The following is a 17,911-nucleotide window of genomic DNA, read 5'->3' as shown; positions in this document are numbered from 1 at the left end:
CCAGAGTCAGTCACTTCTTGCTGTGCAACTAGACAGATATGCTTTGGACAAAGAGGACTTCGGATGTTAGAGATGCAGAAAAGAGGTTCGTCCATTATGAGCTACAATCTTCAGCTGGAGGACATGATGGACAAATCAGTTCGACATTCTATTGATTGTGACATCGCCGATTCAAGTCTCTCTCCTACTTACAACATACTACATAACACCCCTTCTCACTACAATATATATCAAAAGTTTCTTTTTTTTAAGTTACATCCATACATCAACAGTGACTGCCATCAATAGAATACGGAAAAACTCATGGATAAATGCAACACAGAGAAAAACCCCTTCGACGCGACATTCTTACATTTGCATAACACAGAGCATGGCAGCAAAACACACAAGCACAATGCAAACAGTGAGGAATAGCATTCAGGACATCCATAAATAAAAGACTCCACGAGTCTCGGGCTGCTGCTGGTACCCTAGGCGGCCGCACAGGGGGCAGGAGTGGGTACAGTGTGCTTATTGTTGGGAGACAGAAAAGGTGTCGTGGCCTGATTTAAGATCAGGGGTCAGCAATCTGCAGCTCTGGAGCTGCATGTGGTTCTTGAGCAGTGGTGTGATGCAACAAAGTAATAATACTTTGTCACAGTGCTTAAGTATTTTTTGAGAGTACTTGAGTTTTTATATTTGTGTCAACTTTCCACTACATTTCCCAGAGGCATTTTGGTTACTTACTACAAAATAGGGAAGGAAGGGTGGAAGTAAGGAAGGGACAGAGAAGGAAAGGAAAAATTGGATTTTGTTAATTAAATCTTGAAACCTGGTTTGACATTAGTTGTCTTGTCTTGCATCCAGATGCCTTTCACAAGCTTCATGGCCCTTTGAATCCTAAGGAAATTGTGTTGTTGTTGTTTTTTTTTTTGTTTTTTTTTTTCAAAAACATGGGAGAGAAAGGGCACAGACCAATTTTGCAAAATCTGCTTAAAAAATGGAAAGAAATGTCCAGAAAACTACATTAAAATTATAATAATTTTACATTTAAAATTATGCAAAAGAAAAACACATCATAAAATATATACAAATACCTTTTTTTAAAAAATATATTTTATATATTCTGTATTTATTTTTGCTCATTTTCAGGTAATTTCCTTTTAACTTTCTTTTTTTTTTTTTTACGAATTTCTTGCAAGTTTTTGGGCCATGTGCTGGTTGCTGTCTCCCCATGTTTTTGAAAGAAAACAGAGTTTTGAAAAAAACATTGTCGCAAATTGGCTTGATTTCTTTGGAAAACATGGGTAGAGGGAGACAAGCAACTCAACAAGAAACGAAATCAATAAAAAGTCAGAAGAAAATTCACTGAAAATAAGCACACAAAAAAGAAAGACAGAAAAGTAAAAGACAAATAAAAATAAACAAGAAAATTATCTCAAGAAAGTGCAAAACAAATATAATATATATATAGTTCTCTTCATCTACATCAACATCATCTAATATCACCCCCAGATAATTTTCAGATCATTTTTTGTCACTTTTTACTGGGTTTTTTTTTTTCTTTTTTACAGTTTGCGGGACATTTCTTCTTCTTTCCCATGTTTTTGAAAGAAATCAAACAAATTTTCTCAGGCTTCAGAGATTTATATGCAAGTGAAAGGTGTCTGAATGTAGCAAAAGAAAACTTCGATCCAGGTGTTCAAGGCTTCAACCACTAAATAATCCAATATTGATTGATTGATAGGCTAGTTAGACTTAGAAGGTTGTGTAGCCTTCATTAAAAGGTTCAGATATTTGGCTCCTGACAGATTTTGGGAGATACTTTTTTTTGTTTGGGCAAAAATTGCTCCTTTGATAGTCAAGGTTGCTGACCCCTGATTGAGATGAATGACGTGGAGGGAGAATGAGGACAAATGGCGAGAAGAACAGATCAGCATGCAGCAGGGACATGCTACAACTGGCAGGTATGAAAAAAAAAAGACCTGACACAACCGTGAAGTTACAAGAAGAAAAACAGACACACTGTACCAGACACGTATGCCCTCTGAACCTCGAAAAACAAGTTTTAACTGACCTATAAATATAATCCACTAAAAATGTATGAATTAAGGCAGGGTGGCTCAAATACTGCACATCCCTCTTTCCCGTTTCTCTCCTCAGCTGATGGGTGTGTGTGTGTGTAAGGCTTTGTAATACACCACTTTTTTGTTTCTTTTTTTTTAACACCTTTCTCCTTTGGCTCCTAGCCTGCTGCTGTGTGGCTACCTGTAAGGCAAAGGTGTGTCACATACAAACATACAGTTAACAGGCAAATTTCATGCATACACTCGCGCACATGCACACGCACGCACACCTAAAGGGCTGACGGCTGCCCCTTACTTGGCCAGACCACAGACTGAACGTTAAATGTTTAGGACAAAGGAGCAAAAAGGACACGGAAGTGGAGGAACAGGCAAGACTGAAAATGAGGACGAGGAGTACAAAAAAGGCCTGAAAACAGGACAGCTCATAGTGCATGAAACACCTTCGCACATGGTTCCCCTTTTGTTCTCAGGTGAGTAGGAAAAGATGTCAAAGTATGAAGATGAGGCGTCAGGGCTGTAATATCTAAAGGGTTTTTCACTCAGGTGTAGCCCAAAAAATGCACATGGTGAACTCAGCATGGAGGTTGATGTGTGTGAACATGTTGCTCTATAAATCCTCCATCCTTGAGACGCAGATCTTGTGTTGCACATCTTGAGGTGCACTTTTCCACACACACTCATAGTTTTAGAGCCTTCGTTTGTGTTCACACGGAGGTCTCAGGCCCCGGAGCGTAGTAGGCGAACCCCGCCCCTGAAAGACGGAGCATATAGGGGCTGAGAGAGCACAAGTCTGCCCCTCCGCCTTCTGCCAAGTGGACCAGCAGTTTCTGCGGAAGGGGGTCAGACCTACGGAGCGACAGCGTCTCCGCAGCGCCAAGGTGGAGGTGAGAGGAGTCTGTGCTCGTGCCTTTGTAGGATCGACGAGAGGACAGTGGAGTCGACTCAGCCACGCCACCCTGCAGCAGCCTCTCATGATCCTGCAGAGAGATGGAAGACGCAACGTCATGAGGAAATCCAAAAAACAGCAGTAGAGAAGGAAAAGAATGTCACCATGCAGATTAATCACAGAGGTGAATGAGATGTGAGACCGCTTGATGCATAAGATCAAACAGCAGGGTTATATTCAGAAGGTTTTAGTGTTGTCAAAAATATTGATACATCGATGCATATCGATTTGAAATATTTCAGGCCACGACACCTCAATCAAAGCCCACTGTTACATACTGCATATACTTTAACTCTTTGAAACTTGATTAAATTAGCTTTCTTTTCTTTCAAAATCATCAGAGGGCGACGAGCAACTTAACAAGAAATGCCCCCAAAAATAGCAAGAAATTAATAAGACATTACAAAAATTAGTACAAAATTAAAAAAAAGAAAAATGTAAAGACAAACAAACAAAGAAAATGAATATCCCAACAAATAATTCTATTTTCCTCTGTAACAAATTTTTAAATATATAATTAAGAGAACTGTAAATTGTCTTATAAATTCTTTATATTAAATTGTATATTAAATTATATTAAATTGTAGAATAGTTTTGGGACATTTTTCTCAATTTTTTTCATTTCCTGGTCACCTTTTACTTTATCTACAGTTTGCAGGATATATCTTGCCAAGTTGCTCATTATTCTTTTCCTGTGTTTTGAAAAAAATCAAACCAATTTTCTCAGGTTCCAGAGGTAAAAAATGCTTTTGAAAGGTGTCTAAATGCAGCACAAGAAAACTGATGACGGTCCAGGTGTTATAGGGTTAACAGCATTGCATAGCTTATCGATCGATCAATTGATTGGATTTCATAGTTCTTAACAGCACATTAATCATTTAAACTTGACCTCACTGTATAAAAATGACCTACTGTAACCTCCAGTTTTTCCACTAGTGTCAGATTTTTTTGCTATTTAACTTTTTTGTCCCTTTTACTGTTTTTATTGCTATTAGAAATTTTGACAGAAATTGTTGGTTATTTGTTTTTAATGGAATTTATAACATTATTGTGATTGCTATCATATGTTATCTATCCTTTTACCCCACTAATGTGAATTCAGGTCATTGCTATAAGAGACCTTAATGGTCACTCAATCTTCCCTGAATAAACAATTGTTTGATGATGATGATATATACTGTTGACCTAGTATCTCTTCCTAAAGATGCCCTGTCTCCCCTAAAAAAACCCCACACTAATGGGTTTATAGTGAGTCTCAGCAGGTTAATGAAATTTTAAATTGTATTTCCTCACTGCCAATTTTTCCCAGTAGTATCGAAAATGGTATCGAGTATCAATATTTTTCAAAGTATTATATCAAAGTTAGAAATTCCTGCATTGTGACAACACGTGAAGGTTAATAGGTTTGTTTTAGTCAGATGTTACGCTTTAATGATTAATGACACCCTGTTATGAATCAAATCTACAGAGCAAATTAGGACAAGAAACAGAATTTACTGATAAGAGAAACCCTCTGAAAATTCCCATTATGATTAATATTTATGTTACATCAGGCATGCTTATGAAATGAGCACATAAATTACACTTGCTATTCCATTTTCCAACACCAGATGTCATCATTGTGGCACATACTTGGCACAGACAACCTGGATTTTCCAAGATCAGTTTCATGTGTGACATCAAGGTTGGATTAGGTAACCTTTTAGTGACCCTGCCTAATAACGTATGACCTCAGTTACTAACCAAATCTGTTTGAACCTCTAAAGCATAACAGCCATCTCAAATTTTACAACTAAACCTCCTCTGACCCAGAACCTTCAGTCTGTGCTCCTGTAGCTTACTTTCACATAGAGGAGTCACAACTAGCCCGCTACTTGTTGGAGCTCTCATGACAAGTGGCAACAGATTTTAAGTACCCTTGGTGTAATAAAGACAGGATAAAATTTCTCATTTGGCTGCTGCCTAGATCAACTTAATTCCCGACCCACATGCAGCGAGAAGCACAGCGCGTTTTGCAACCAGAACGGCTGAGTTAATTGGAGATTGTGATTCCTGAAAGTCGGTTTGACAGAAGGAAATTTAGATGCAGTTGTATAGTGGAGACTGTTCCCCCTCAGCCTGAGCCGGTGCACGACAGCATGCCCCATGCAGTGCAGAGCAGCAGGAAGCATCATGGCAGCAGCATTAAAAACCCGACTCCCCACAGTCAATACTCTGTGTGCTGTTACCATGGTGACCCTAGCCCACCTAGGGGGGTGTACTCTAGGGTTTGCTGCAAAGGGTGCTGTGGCTGTGTGACATCATGGAGTCATAGGTCCTAGCAGCTTTTTCTCCACTGTCTCCCTCACAGGTCCTATCAGGGTGGAGCGGGTTCCTCTCATTGCTTCCCCCTCCACCAGCAGGAGCCACACAGCCCTCCAGGGCCCCCACGGTCCTTACCTTCTGTGGATGACGTTAAAGGAGAGGAGGTGATAACTGAACCTGTTCAGACAGTTTGTCAGTCCTGCAATAAATCCTAGGATTTTTTTCAGGACTGTTGCATTAGACTGCATTATTTTAGCTACCTAATAAACTGCCAGCTGAGTGTATATTCACTGCAGCTCACATAGCACCTGCACAAAATTGGTTTCAAGTTAACCCCTTTGATCAGGTTTTACTTCCCAGCTCACATTTCAAAGTGAAATTTTTAATATTTTTACTCATCCTTGCAGTTACAGAATAGGATTGCTTTGTTTGGATTTTGGTATCTTACTACAGATATGGGCTTCAAAGCAGTGTTTTGGTTGGCTGGCTTAAACCAATAAACCATAGCAAATTTTGCATTTGAGCTTTTCCTGTGTCTTCACACAAAGAATTTGACAAGGAAGGCTTTTAGTGCAGTGAAGCTGGAAAAAACATCAGCTGCCCCTCACACAGCTTCAGACTTTATAAAACTTTGGACCCATTAACAAACCATGACCTCATACCTCTACACGTGGTTTGTTCTATATGGGCTTAAATACATGATAATAAAAGTGTTTTTTTATTTATTTTTATATTTTAATATCATGTTGATTAATATGATTATTATTGTCATTATTATTGTCTGTTTTGAATGTTGCAATTTTTATTCTGGCCTCTTTCTTTATCTTTTTTTTTTAAATGTAAGGTTTTCTTTATATTTCTGTGCATACTGACACTTGAGATTATAGTATATATTTTGTTGGTCAACATTGATTAATTGAGTAATTTTTTTCAGCCTTACAGTAATTAAGAAACATCAAACTGATGTGTTACACAGAAGAAATTCTGCTTATCCAACAATTATTCTAATCTGCCTTTGACAACCTTAGAAAACCTGTGTTCCCACTCGTACCAAAATCATTAAAAAAATACAAGATAAGGTGACAACATGAAAAAAACGTGCAATTTAAATATCATAAACAATAAATATAAAAGGGAACACAAAACAAATGGAATATATAATAGAAAGGGTGACTTAAAAATGGCAGGAAACATGTTTAGAGGGGAAAGCATACAAGTTGAACCTGGGTTGCAAAACACTGACATTATTGTTATCAACAGTGTCCTGGCAGTTAGTTTCACATTAGGCGAGGTGTTGAGACAGTGATAAGTGGTTGAACACTGGTACATGCCACCATGCATACAGAGATGAGGGCTTAAAAGAGAGAGAGTCACCTCCTCTTCCTGCTCCTCTCTCGTCTCTCTGGGCCAATCAGAAACTCATTCTGCTGGAGGACTGAGAAAGCATGAAGATGGTGGACGGCTCCACAGTAAGGCACGGGCGAGTGGACTGCAGTTACCCCGAAAGTGCGAGCGAGTGCAGAGTGCAGAGTCACACAGGCGCAGTGGGGGGAAACAAGAGAGGAGAGACAGTAATGAAGAGGGAGGAAAAGAAAAAAGAAGAAAAAGGAGGATAAGGCAAGTGAATGAACAGAAAAGGGAGAAAGGTTGGATGGAGTGTGAATTATGGTTTGTCCATCAGGGTGCAGCGAGAAGGGAGAAAAGAAAAGAAAGAGCACAGCAGGGAGAAATCTGTCAGACCTTTCATTCATTTTTCCCATTCAAGGAAAAGCTTACTTCACAGGCTGGTGAGGCTGAGCCACAGGGGACAGAAAGTCACTCTATATCACGCTGTTGCTCAAAGCGATTAGGGATCCAAATGGTCTTCCTGGATGATTAATTGAGTGGAATAGATTTGCAGCTTATTTGGGTGGTTTCTTACAGTCAAAATATTAAGTATCAGCAAGTGTAGGAGTGGATGCTATTAGGGATGCACGGATTGTGAAATTGTGGGCTGATTCCAATACTGATGTTTAAATAATTCTTGGCTTATAGCCATTTACTTTGTTTTCTTTTGTTTGTTAATTGTTATGTATTCAGCCATTCATTTAACTGTCTCTAAACCAGCGCAAAAAATTTAAAGTCAAATTTTGCTTTCACACACCAACAGCTGCTCCTCTCATTTCTTGATGTGATTTGATCAACTTTGAACAGATAAACAGATCAATTATCCACCCGTGAGTTACAAACTGCCGCTGAGGAAAAACGAATCCAAGGAGAGCTGCATTAATGGACCACCCAAAAACCTCTGAATTTATAAGGGAAGGACACAGAATGACTAAAAGGGGCCCAAAGGTGTCCTGCATAAGATCTCCGTTTGTCCAAAACACATTTTCTTTTGTTCCTCTTACAACGGGATGCTGTTAAGGCACATTTATACTCCCTATACGTAAAAAAAAATAGATATGTGCATTTCAAAAGTTGCAAACTTCACTGGCCTCATATTTGCATGCGTCCTTTATGTTGGCATAAATACAGCTTATATATGCCACTAGATGGCAGAGTCAAAAGTTTCAACTACAAACCAGGAGACGGTGGACAGTGGAGGAGGTCATAATAATTTATTTTTAAATGTAACCAGCGGTGGTCTGTGAGGCCATTATATGCATGTGGATGGAGAATTATTTTTACTACCTTCACTTTATATTCCTATACATTATTATATATTACAGATTTGTTTGGTTCCACCATTATTTACATGTCTTCATTGTCTCTTAGGGTCATATCTCGCTTGAACTATGCCACACTGCCTCCAAGATCTCCACTGGTACTGCTCTGTTTCGTCTCTCCATCTCCATCCTCATATGTAACATTAAGCATTAATGAGCCCTGAATTTCGAGCCCTGCTTTTTAACTTGCGCATTGATATGACATTACAGAAAACATCGACCACTGCTATTACTTAGTGTAATTTGACTTGCTGCTAGGCCGATGACAGGCAACGAGGTGAATATCGGCCGATACTAATGTTCGGCCAATCAATTGGTGCATCCCTAAATTCTACCAACTACATCAGGTCTTTTCAGCTTGTGAACTGAAGTGGCACAATTTTCATTTTCATAATAATGGGGAAGCATTAATTGGTTAATGATTTTAGCAAAGCAGAAGTCACCACAGAAAAAACACCTAACCTGAGAACACTTTAAAACAACCATTTCGCTGTGGAGCTGGTGTCAAGTTCTTACCTGTGCACGTTCAGTGGCTGTGGGACAGATGGCCCTGCAGAGGACCTTCTTGATGACATCTGGCAGCAGGCTGACCGTAATGAGCAGGATGATGCTGAGCCAGGCCGGACCGCTGGACAGCATCTGCATGAACACGTAATACATCCTCTGGTAGTTGAGGAAGGGCCTGAGCAGCAACAGGAAAGAAAGAAAAGGGTTTTAGAAATCTCCTAATTCAACCTACATAAACAATATACATGCTTAAAAAAAACTAAAGCACATTATACCAAATAATGCCTCCCCAGAGAAGAGAGAAAATAACGTAGAAAAGTAGCGACCCCCAGATGACAAAGTGATTGATCCAAGTCCAGTGGTGTGTGTCCAAGGCAAGCTGAAACAAACAGAATATATACATAGTAAACACTCAAATAGTCAATGAAGTCAATGTCTTTGCCTTTAGGGTTTACTGATGTGCAAACTGAGCGGCCAGAGTAGTCGATCATTTATGTAACATGCTCGTTAACATGAGGGCCGCAAGCTGGTACACACATACGATGAGGCACACGTGCACTGGTAATGAACTCATTTAAATGCAAGGATTATGCAATAAAATAAGACACAACTGTTTTCTTTTCCCATCTATTTCATTTGTGAAGACATATGCTCACACACCTTGAGCGTAACGGTGAAGACCAGCACAGTGAAGACGAGAGTCCCAAATGTCCAGTTCCCAAACATCTGCGAGGGAAAAGAGGAGGAAGAAGGGTTAGCAGTCACATCAATCACACACCACTATCACCCTGCATCCATGGATTAGTGAACATCCTGTGGCTTTACAGTGCATCTATGAGCACAAAAAAGGAGTCAGTTATGTCTGCTGCAGTGAAAGTGATCGGCTTGTTCCCTTTAAATAAGTACTTTATCCCATAAAGTAATAATTCGCTCACCTTGTGTCACGCTGAATTTGTCAAGAAATCTGTCTTTCCTGCATGCCTTCATGGTGTACAAAGAATCCCAAAACTGAGAAAATTCTTGATGAATTAAAGTCAAAGAAGGCTGAGTTTAACAACAGCCACTGCTATTTGAAAGTTGCAGATTTAAAGTTGATGACCCTCAGTTGACTGAGATTGCTTTGAGTTGAGCAGTTGTTCTGTTTTTTGTTTTTGGCGTTTGTTTTTTGTTTTTTTTTGGGGGGGGGTTACTGTGCAGTGTGCTTCTGGGTCCCTTGATGTTGCTGCGGGGTGCATGCTCTTGACTTTATGATACTCTTTGATAAAAGCTGAGACTGCACTCTAAGGTTCTGAAACAACATTATCTTTTCTCTTCTGCTTAGAAATGGTGATTTTCCAGCGCACAGAAACTTAGTAAGACAAAGTCTCTGGCTTTTCTTTGATATCAGGTGACAGTGTGTCTATGTGTGTCTTTCCTAGAATTCCTTCATTCATTAATCCTTCCCTTTACAGATCAGGAAATATAGTGAGAATTTCCATTTTAAACCTGCTTTATTTTTGTTTGTTTGTCACCAAGATACAAAGAGTAAAGGATGAAAACTGTCCTGCCAATCCCTGGATGCTGGAGCAGTGAAATGAAAAAACCCCAAAACTGCTCACACAAATACATGGACATACAAATACACACACACACACACACACACAAATGCACAAACACAGAACAACAAACAGATGTTGGATCTTAATCTATATTATACATACTAGCATTACTCTATATACTACCACAACGAAACACGAGGATAATGTGGGGAAGCATCTAAGGTTTCTACTATGTCAGTGGAGTTGTTAAGTTCAGGTACTGTGTGGGATTCAGGGCTTTACAGAGATTAGGGGGAATAATGGAGCACTAGAAAACTACACATTCAAATGAAAGTGCATGGATGATGTGAAGTGAGAAGGGATGAAACTGGATGAAACGGTCAAACTGAAAGCTTAAACGGTACGACAGGAACTAAAAAAGCGTGAAAGACAGAGAGAGCTGACAGGGAGGGAGACAGGCTTACCATCTGTGTGTTGGTGGTCATAAGCTGAGGAAGAAGAGAGAGAAGAGGAAGGAGAAGAGGAGCAAAATAAAGAGAGGAAGCAGAGAGAAGGAGGGGGAAGAAAAGAGAAAGGAATCAGGACAAAGGGTAAAATGAATTTCAGGATGTTTCAACTTAAAAAACAGGACCAAAGGCAATCGAAAACAGTTGACATGATACAAATTAACAATACAGAGAAAGATGCTATTGCGTTGTCGATATGAATGGAGATCCAATGTTGCTGACCTACAGGGGGGCCTGGGACAGAAACCTTACTGTTACAGATTAACAAAAACATGCCCACAAAGTCATCCTGCAACACTTAACTCCTCTTTCATGAGAATCCAATGGAGATGGATGAGTGTTCCTAAAAGAAAGCGCCAACTCTGTGTCCATTATTCTCTTTTAATTTCCCTAAAGGACACCTCGAACGCCCCACAAACTGTCCTATTTCTGCTCTTTTTACTAAATGACAGATCTAACTGCCTCTGTTGACGCAGAGGCTCACCTGGCCGTTGCTGGTGAAAGTGGTGTTGTCGAACAGGAAGTAGGCACCAAAGAAGAAGATAACAGCGTCAAACACACCCAGGCACGTCCAGTACAGGAAGACAGGCCAGCGGAGGAGGGAGTTCTTCGCTATGTCCCTAAGAAGGAAGGACAGAAGACAGATAAAAGGACGGTTGAGCAAACACAACAAATATTGTATTATAAATGTACGGAGGCCCTGAGAGGCAAGTGAGATAAAAAAGAAAATCTATAAAAACAGGTGATTTTTTTTTAGGAACAAGTGTGATGTTCATTTTGGCCACAAGAGGCTGAAGCGCACCACTTCCCCTGTTCTAAATAGAACTAGCAACGTTCATATTTTCTTAATTTCATCATGCACTCTAAGCACCAGTATATTTATTTAGAGCTCACCCACATTTTCATGAACAAAATTTCATAACTTTTCCATGACTTTTTAAGGACTTGTAATTTTTATTACCTGTTTTGCCTGGTTGATTGTAAACACATCGGATTAAAATTCCATTCAGAGACAAAACCTTGTGTACTGTGGGTGTGTGTCATGTCTCTCTGTCATGTCATGTCATGTCACGTCGTGTCGTTTCGTGTTGTGTTGTGTCATGTCAATTATAATACATTTATAACCAAAACATTTAGCAAAAAAAAATCAACTGCCTAAACCCCTTATTTTTTGGATTAGTAAAAACAGGTAATAAAAACAGTTAAACTAAGACAAATGTTTTCACCTACCAAACCTTTCAAAGATAAAAAAAATTGGAAACTTAGAAACAAAATCTTTGTTTTCACCTGATCTTAAATCATACTCACAGGAGATAAACAACTAATTTCGATCAGACTTTGAAAATAAATCACAATAATTTTTTTCTCACTTGCCTCTCAGGGCTTCCGTATAAAGGTCATGGAAAAGATACAAATACAAACCATTTAGCATTACTGCTTCAGTGTTTTCTTTGACCTCACCTATACAAGGAGGGCTCCCTCTTGAGTGTCTCCATGGTGACGTGCTGCTCAACCAGGCTGTAGAGGAGGATGGGGAGTGAGGTGAAGCTGATGTTGTACAACGTCAAATAGGCGGTGTCGTACAGAGGCTGGAGAGGGACAAACACGATACAGACAGCATTAGACAGCTGTTAAAGAAACGCTATCTTAAAATTTAAAACTACATTTTTTTTTGTAAGCCAGGAGGGGGCAGCAGATCAAGTCAAAAACATAGACAAATTATTATCTTAATAAAGTTGTTTTCATGACTGTGTCACAGCAGGCACAGGGCAACATTAGCTTTAAAGTTGTGGTTCTGACTATTGGACAAATGCAAGTCCAATATTCAGTCTCCTTTAGCTTCATTTCCAACTCCTGAGGAAAACTAGAACTTTGACCTTTGACCAACAAATTCTAATCAGTTGAAGTCCAAGTAGACATTAGTGCCAAATTTGAGGAAACTCCCTCCCTCCCTCTTGACATATTGTGTTGACGAGAATGAGACAGACGCAAGGTCACAATCACCTATGACCACCAAACTCAAATTCATTGTTAAGTCCAAGTGAACATTTGTGCCAAATTTGAAAAAAATCCCTCTTGATGTCCTTGAGAAATCGACAAGAATGAGAGAGAAGAGGTCACAGTGACGTTTGACTTTTGAGCACCAAAATCTTATCAGTTAACTATTGAGTCCAAGTTAACGTTTGTGCCAAATTTGAAGAAATTCCCTCAAGGCGTTCTTGAGACTTGGAAGGACGGACAATCCAAAAACATAATGCTTCAGGCCACAGCTATAACTGGCGCAGAGGTGTAACAATATCTGATCCCTCAGCTGCTAGATGTTCTGATCTGTGACCAGCTAGTTGCTATCAGCCATTGGTGCTGGGCAAGTACAGTGAAGCATGTTTATTAGAGCTGGCTGCTCTTACATGAATAGAGTACGTATAGTGGCTATAAAATCAAACCAATGAGCTATAAGAGTTGAAAATCCTAAGTAGAACCAAGGGAAATTGTAGAATAGGGCAAACATTTTCTGTGTTCACCTTTAACATTATACACAGTCATTTGATCCATCGGTGACATGAAAATACAAATAACTGCTGCTTTAAAATAAACATTAAATAAGCATTAAATACTGCATGAAGCATGTTTAATACATAGTACTTCCAGGCTGCAGCCCTCTCTGAGTGTAAAGTACTTACCTGCTGGGAGAAGCCACAGAAGAACTGGTACAGGAACTGAGGAAAGATGAAGCATACATTCTGGAAAGATTTAAGAAGAGAGAAAAAAACAGCACATAGAGAAAGTGATAAGCTTGTGACAAGTACACGTGAAGAGATTTGAAGAATCTAAAAATGCTACTATCTACACATTTCTGTTTATGCGGAGATTGTGTGCTATAAGCTCACTGAGTGGGCCGCACAGAGCTGGCCTGCCAAAAGGAAAAAATGAATCAGTTGGCAGGGCACCGCTTGCTGTGGAAGCCGCCCACACTGATCATCGTAGCCATGAATCCAGGAGAGAATGTTGCACCAGGGATTCATGAATCCCGTAATCTGTCAGAGTAGCTGAAAAATCTGGTTCTTTGTAACTCAGTGTCTCACTGGGAATTACGATAAAGTGATTAAAATGTGTGAGCCACTGGAGCGAGCAAGGCATTCGTCTTGTACCTTGTAGAAGAAGTACTGAACAAGTTCAGCGATTCGGATGTAGTAGTAGTGGCCATGAACGAGTAGCATCTTCTTCAGGTGCTTGAACTTCGGGATGGCATAGTCACTGTTCCTTGCTGCCTGTCGGCCCTCTTTACCCATGATGCCTTTAAGGAAAAAAACAGAGGTTGGTTACATAAAACCTGAGCAGGAATGCAACACAGCCATGAATGTAACCCGAGAAGATGGCTTTCTAAACAAAGAGACTAGAGCCCAACAAATATACGGTATATACAGTAGATGAGCAAATACTGCCTCATCACAAATACATTGTATCGCTGTATGTGTTGGTAGATATGCAAAAGAAATCTAGTGCATACATGTTTTACTGGCTGAATTTGTAAGAATATGCAACCTGTTATATTTCCCATTACACATAAGGCACCTTGCAGCATTTGTATGAGATGCACCAGAGTCAACTCCATTGTAATCCCATACATGGAAATAACGCAGTAGAAAAAGGACTTAAGTCTGAGTAGGGCGGGCAGAAGGGAGGTTTGATATATGGGTCAAAAACACATAGGACTTTCACCCGGAGGACCAGCGTTTGTGTCCTGTGTGAAACCAAAAGTCAACTTCAGGTAGTCAGTCAGGAAAGAGAGAGAGGGGGGATGACATGTAGCAAAAGGCTGAAATAGAGGTCGCACATGGTTATTTTAATTCATTTTATTATTTTTCCAAACCTAGCCAAGTACTTTTGTTGCAGAAAGCTTAAATAGTTTTTTTTTGGGTGGTGAAACATTTCCTGTGAAGACAAAAGTTTATTTTCAAAGACACTGTAGCATGTAATAAGTGGAAAGTGACGTGTCCAAAACTAAGGCTAGAGGAGTGTCTGAAGCATCAGAACTTAAAGCACAGGGTCGCTGACCAAGCTGCTGTATTTGACACGATGGGAGTGAGATTTTTACAATTAAGTCTAACTAAATTTAGGTGAGGTTTTCAAATCAAAATTGACTATTATATTTACTGTTGTTGCAAATGTTTACTAACAAATGTTCAGCATCCTGCCTCAGTGCATATCTGTCACAACTGATCATTAAATCAACGGCCCAAAATGTTTGTAAAAAACAACATGGACCAACATGTCTCCACAAATTTGTTTTACTCTCAAATAACAATATCAGTATAGGCTTAAAAATACATATTACATACATTACATACATATCCATATATAATGGATGATTTAGAGGATAAGCCGCTCATTACAGCGTTGAAATGAACTCACCGATGCCCACATGGGCTTCCAGGATCATGCTGACATCGTTGGCCCCGTCGCCGATGGCGAGGGTTATGGGGTGCTCCTTGGAAGCTTTAATTAGCTTCACAATCTGCAGAAACAAAGACCCAACTTCAGTCAGCCCCACTGTTTGTCTTTTAAAATGTGCCTATTTGAAAAGTGAAGTGCGGCTCTCTCACCTGAGCTTTCTGGAGCGGTGCCATGCGACAGCAGAGCACGGCGCTACAGTTGCGACAGATTTCTAGAAAGATCTCTCTGTAGTTGCCAGAACCGGCTCCCTCCTGGTTGGGCTTCAGTACTGCAGACAGAGTGGCCCCGTCAATGATGAGTCCGAAGTCTAGGCAGTCTACTGACAACCTAAAACAAAACATCACAGACTGATCAGCAGGGAGCTTTACACACAGCCAATTATAGATGAGTCTGCTGTCTTATTATTCAGCTGATTTGACCAGATATTACAGTAAGTGCAAGCATAATTTGTGATTATGTGACATGTGGATCCACAGCATTTACACCGTAGAGCTGCAATAATTAGTTGAATAATTGAGGACTAATCAAGGACAAATACAAAAGATGTGATTAGAGTTGTCAGTTTCAGTTAATTTTGCTTTTGTTAGCCCAAAACAAAACAACCAGTATATAATTGGTTAATTTTTAAGTAAAAAAAAAACCCCAAAACATAAAATAACATTAATTGCAAGAAGGCTTTTCTTTTCGTCCCGGCACTGCATTTATCAGTGAGCTTTAGCGTCACATTTCACAGAGCTATCCAGTTAGAGGTGGTGAAATGTTAATGTTTTTGTGATGTAAATGTCTTGACTTTATTGTGTTTTCCGCTTGCTTTGCTGACAGACATCCTGCCAGCTGACTAACACATACTGCCCACTGTCCACCCTCCGGTCTTTAATGGCTAGCTACAGTTAGCCCTGGTCGCTCTGCACTGCAGACCGACCAGGGCAGGTGTGCACTGGTTAGCAGCGCCGCTCATTTGCAATTACTGATAGTTCAGTCTAAAAACGGTGTGCACCACTTTGCTACGGTTTCCAGATTAAACAACATGTTTTCTCAAAATGGTGCACAACAGATTTTTGAGGTATTTTTTCTCTGGTTTTGTCGCAGACTTGGTAACTCCCTCCCACCAGGATGATGTTACCAGCAGTAATCAGCAAATTCATTTTGAGCTGCAAAACCCCTTTTGCATTGTTGACTGCTGACACTGCTAACTGTGCTAAACAGAGTTTAACAAAAAGAAAGGGGTGTTGCCGCTCATAATCTAACCATTTACTCTACTGGGGCAACCTGGGCGAAGACTGGAGATGGGCGCAACGTTTTCACAACACAGTTGGGTTGGCCATACTAACAGAAATCGCAGAATGACCAGCGCTGCTAGCTAGGAAAATGAAAAAAAAAACAGTAAAAGTAAAATTGAATACTTACCAAAGCATTAAAAAATGTTACATGTGATTATTTTCTGTTTTTCTGTTGACTCACATTTTAATAAATTAAATATCTTTGGGTTTTAGACTACTGGTTGGACCTCATGAGACATCTTAGGATGTAACCTTGGGCTCTAAAAAATTGTGATTGTTTGATTTTGTATGAACCAATGATTAAGAGATCAAGAAAATAATCATCACTGTAGGTACTCGTGCATGATCTCATACCCAGATATCGAGCGTTGTCTGAGAACCGTCCTGTTGAGTTCAAACAGAACATCGTGCAGACTCTGCTCTTCTGTACGTTTCTTGGTCAGCTCCAGGATCTGCGTGCTGCGACGGAAGAGCTTGCTGGCATAGCAGGTAGCCGCCGCCGTCTCCATCTTGTCCCCCGTCAGGACCCAAACTTTCATCCCGGCTTTGTGGAGTGACTCAATGGTGTCCGCAGCTTTTTCCTGAAGCCTGTGTGTCAGTAAGTCAATAAGTGTTTCAGCCTCCGAAGGGGTAGGTTAAAGCATCCATCAAAACCTCAATCAATCCATTACCAACTGGTGATAACTTATCAATGCATGACCACCCCCTGTCCCTGCCCATCGCCAGTTTATCTACAAGGAAGTCAAACTGTCAGGCAGCTGATCGATCAGCTGGGGAAAACTACCCCTGCAGGTCAATACTGAAGTCTACTCTGTAAGAGCACAAACACGTCTCATATTCAAACTGAGCAGAAAATAAAGCGGGAACAAAGGCACAGCAGTGATAGTAGTGAGTCACCTATCGGAGCTCAGACTGAATCTTTTCTGTCCTCGTGAGTCATTACAATACTTTGAAGAGCTTCATGACTCATTAATCTTCCCCTTTGTTCCCTGCTGCTGCACTGTTTTTAAATCCCTCCCTCCCTCCCTCTCTCTTCTCTCTCGTTCTCACTCTCGCTCTCCATGGTGACCAACCTGTCCTCCACTGCCGTAGCGCCCAAAAGCACAAAGTCCCTCTCAATGATGTCATAGGCCTGTGCCAGCCGCTGCTCCCTGTCCTGCAGGGCCAGCTTGGCTTCGTTGAGGTGATGACGCGCCTCCTGGTATTCGGACTCTGACAGCCTTCGATAAGCGACACACAGAGTCCGCAGCCCCTCCTGCATTACAGAGGAGACGAGGGAGATGGAGGGGGGTTGGAGTTGGGATTAGCTACCAATTGCTTTAGTCCGACAAATATGGGTTTTGAAAAGACACCACCCATATTTTTCGATTTAAAGAAGCTTTATTGGAGTGTTGTTGTTGTTTTTTTTAAATTATTTAACCCTTTAGAACCAGATTCAACATCAGTTTTGTAGTGTGACAACTTTCATTGGTAATTAAATCAATTAAATTAAACTGAGAAACTTGGATTGATTTATTTGGTTTGGTTTCTTTTGAAAATATGGGAAAAAGGCCATGAGCAACTTCAAAAGAAATGTCCAGAAAATTTACCCTCCCCCCAAA

General features: G+C 40.2%; 1 protein-coding gene across 3 annotated transcripts in view; it reads right to left on the bottom strand.

The window, feature by feature from the left end:
- Nucleotides 1–1,542: 1,542 nt before the first annotated feature.
- The window catches only part of LOC121948982 (phospholipid-transporting ATPase IH-like), a 47,168-nt gene continuing 30,799 nt past the window's right edge, over nt 1,543–17,911 (bottom strand). The window contains exons 18-31 of one of the 3 annotated variants that reach the window (XM_042494565.1): nt 17,384–17,565; nt 16,665–16,898; nt 15,180–15,357; nt 14,989–15,091; nt 13,725–13,870; nt 13,257–13,316; nt 12,037–12,164; nt 11,060–11,195; nt 10,534–10,557; nt 9,192–9,257; nt 8,807–8,910; nt 8,541–8,706; nt 6,691–6,805; nt 2,957–3,043 (exon numbers count right to left, since the gene is read on the bottom strand). In XM_042494565.1, coding sequence (XP_042350499.1) covers nt 6,728–6,805; nt 8,541–8,706; nt 8,807–8,910; nt 9,192–9,257; nt 10,534–10,557; nt 11,060–11,195; nt 12,037–12,164; nt 13,257–13,316; nt 13,725–13,870; nt 14,989–15,091; nt 15,180–15,357; nt 16,665–16,898; nt 17,384–17,565 — 1,605 coding nt within the window. In that variant the 3' untranslated portion in view covers nt 2,957–3,043; nt 6,691–6,727. Of the gene's footprint in view, nt 3,044–5,240; nt 5,455–6,690; nt 6,806–8,540; nt 8,707–8,806; nt 8,911–9,191; nt 9,258–10,533; nt 10,558–11,059; nt 11,196–12,036; nt 12,165–13,256; nt 13,317–13,724; nt 13,871–14,988; nt 15,092–15,179; nt 15,358–16,664; nt 16,899–17,383; nt 17,566–17,911 lie in introns of all 3 variants that reach the window. The other 2 variants (XM_042494564.1, XM_042494561.1) reach the window with 2 other exon arrangements.

This window comes from Plectropomus leopardus, chromosome 10 (genome assembly GCF_008729295.1).
Source record: "Plectropomus leopardus isolate mb chromosome 10, YSFRI_Pleo_2.0, whole genome shotgun sequence".
In the NCBI taxonomy this organism is placed as follows: Eukaryota; Metazoa; Chordata; class Actinopteri; order Perciformes; family Serranidae; genus Plectropomus; species Plectropomus leopardus.
This window is presented reverse-complemented; position numbering and strand designations above follow the sequence as displayed.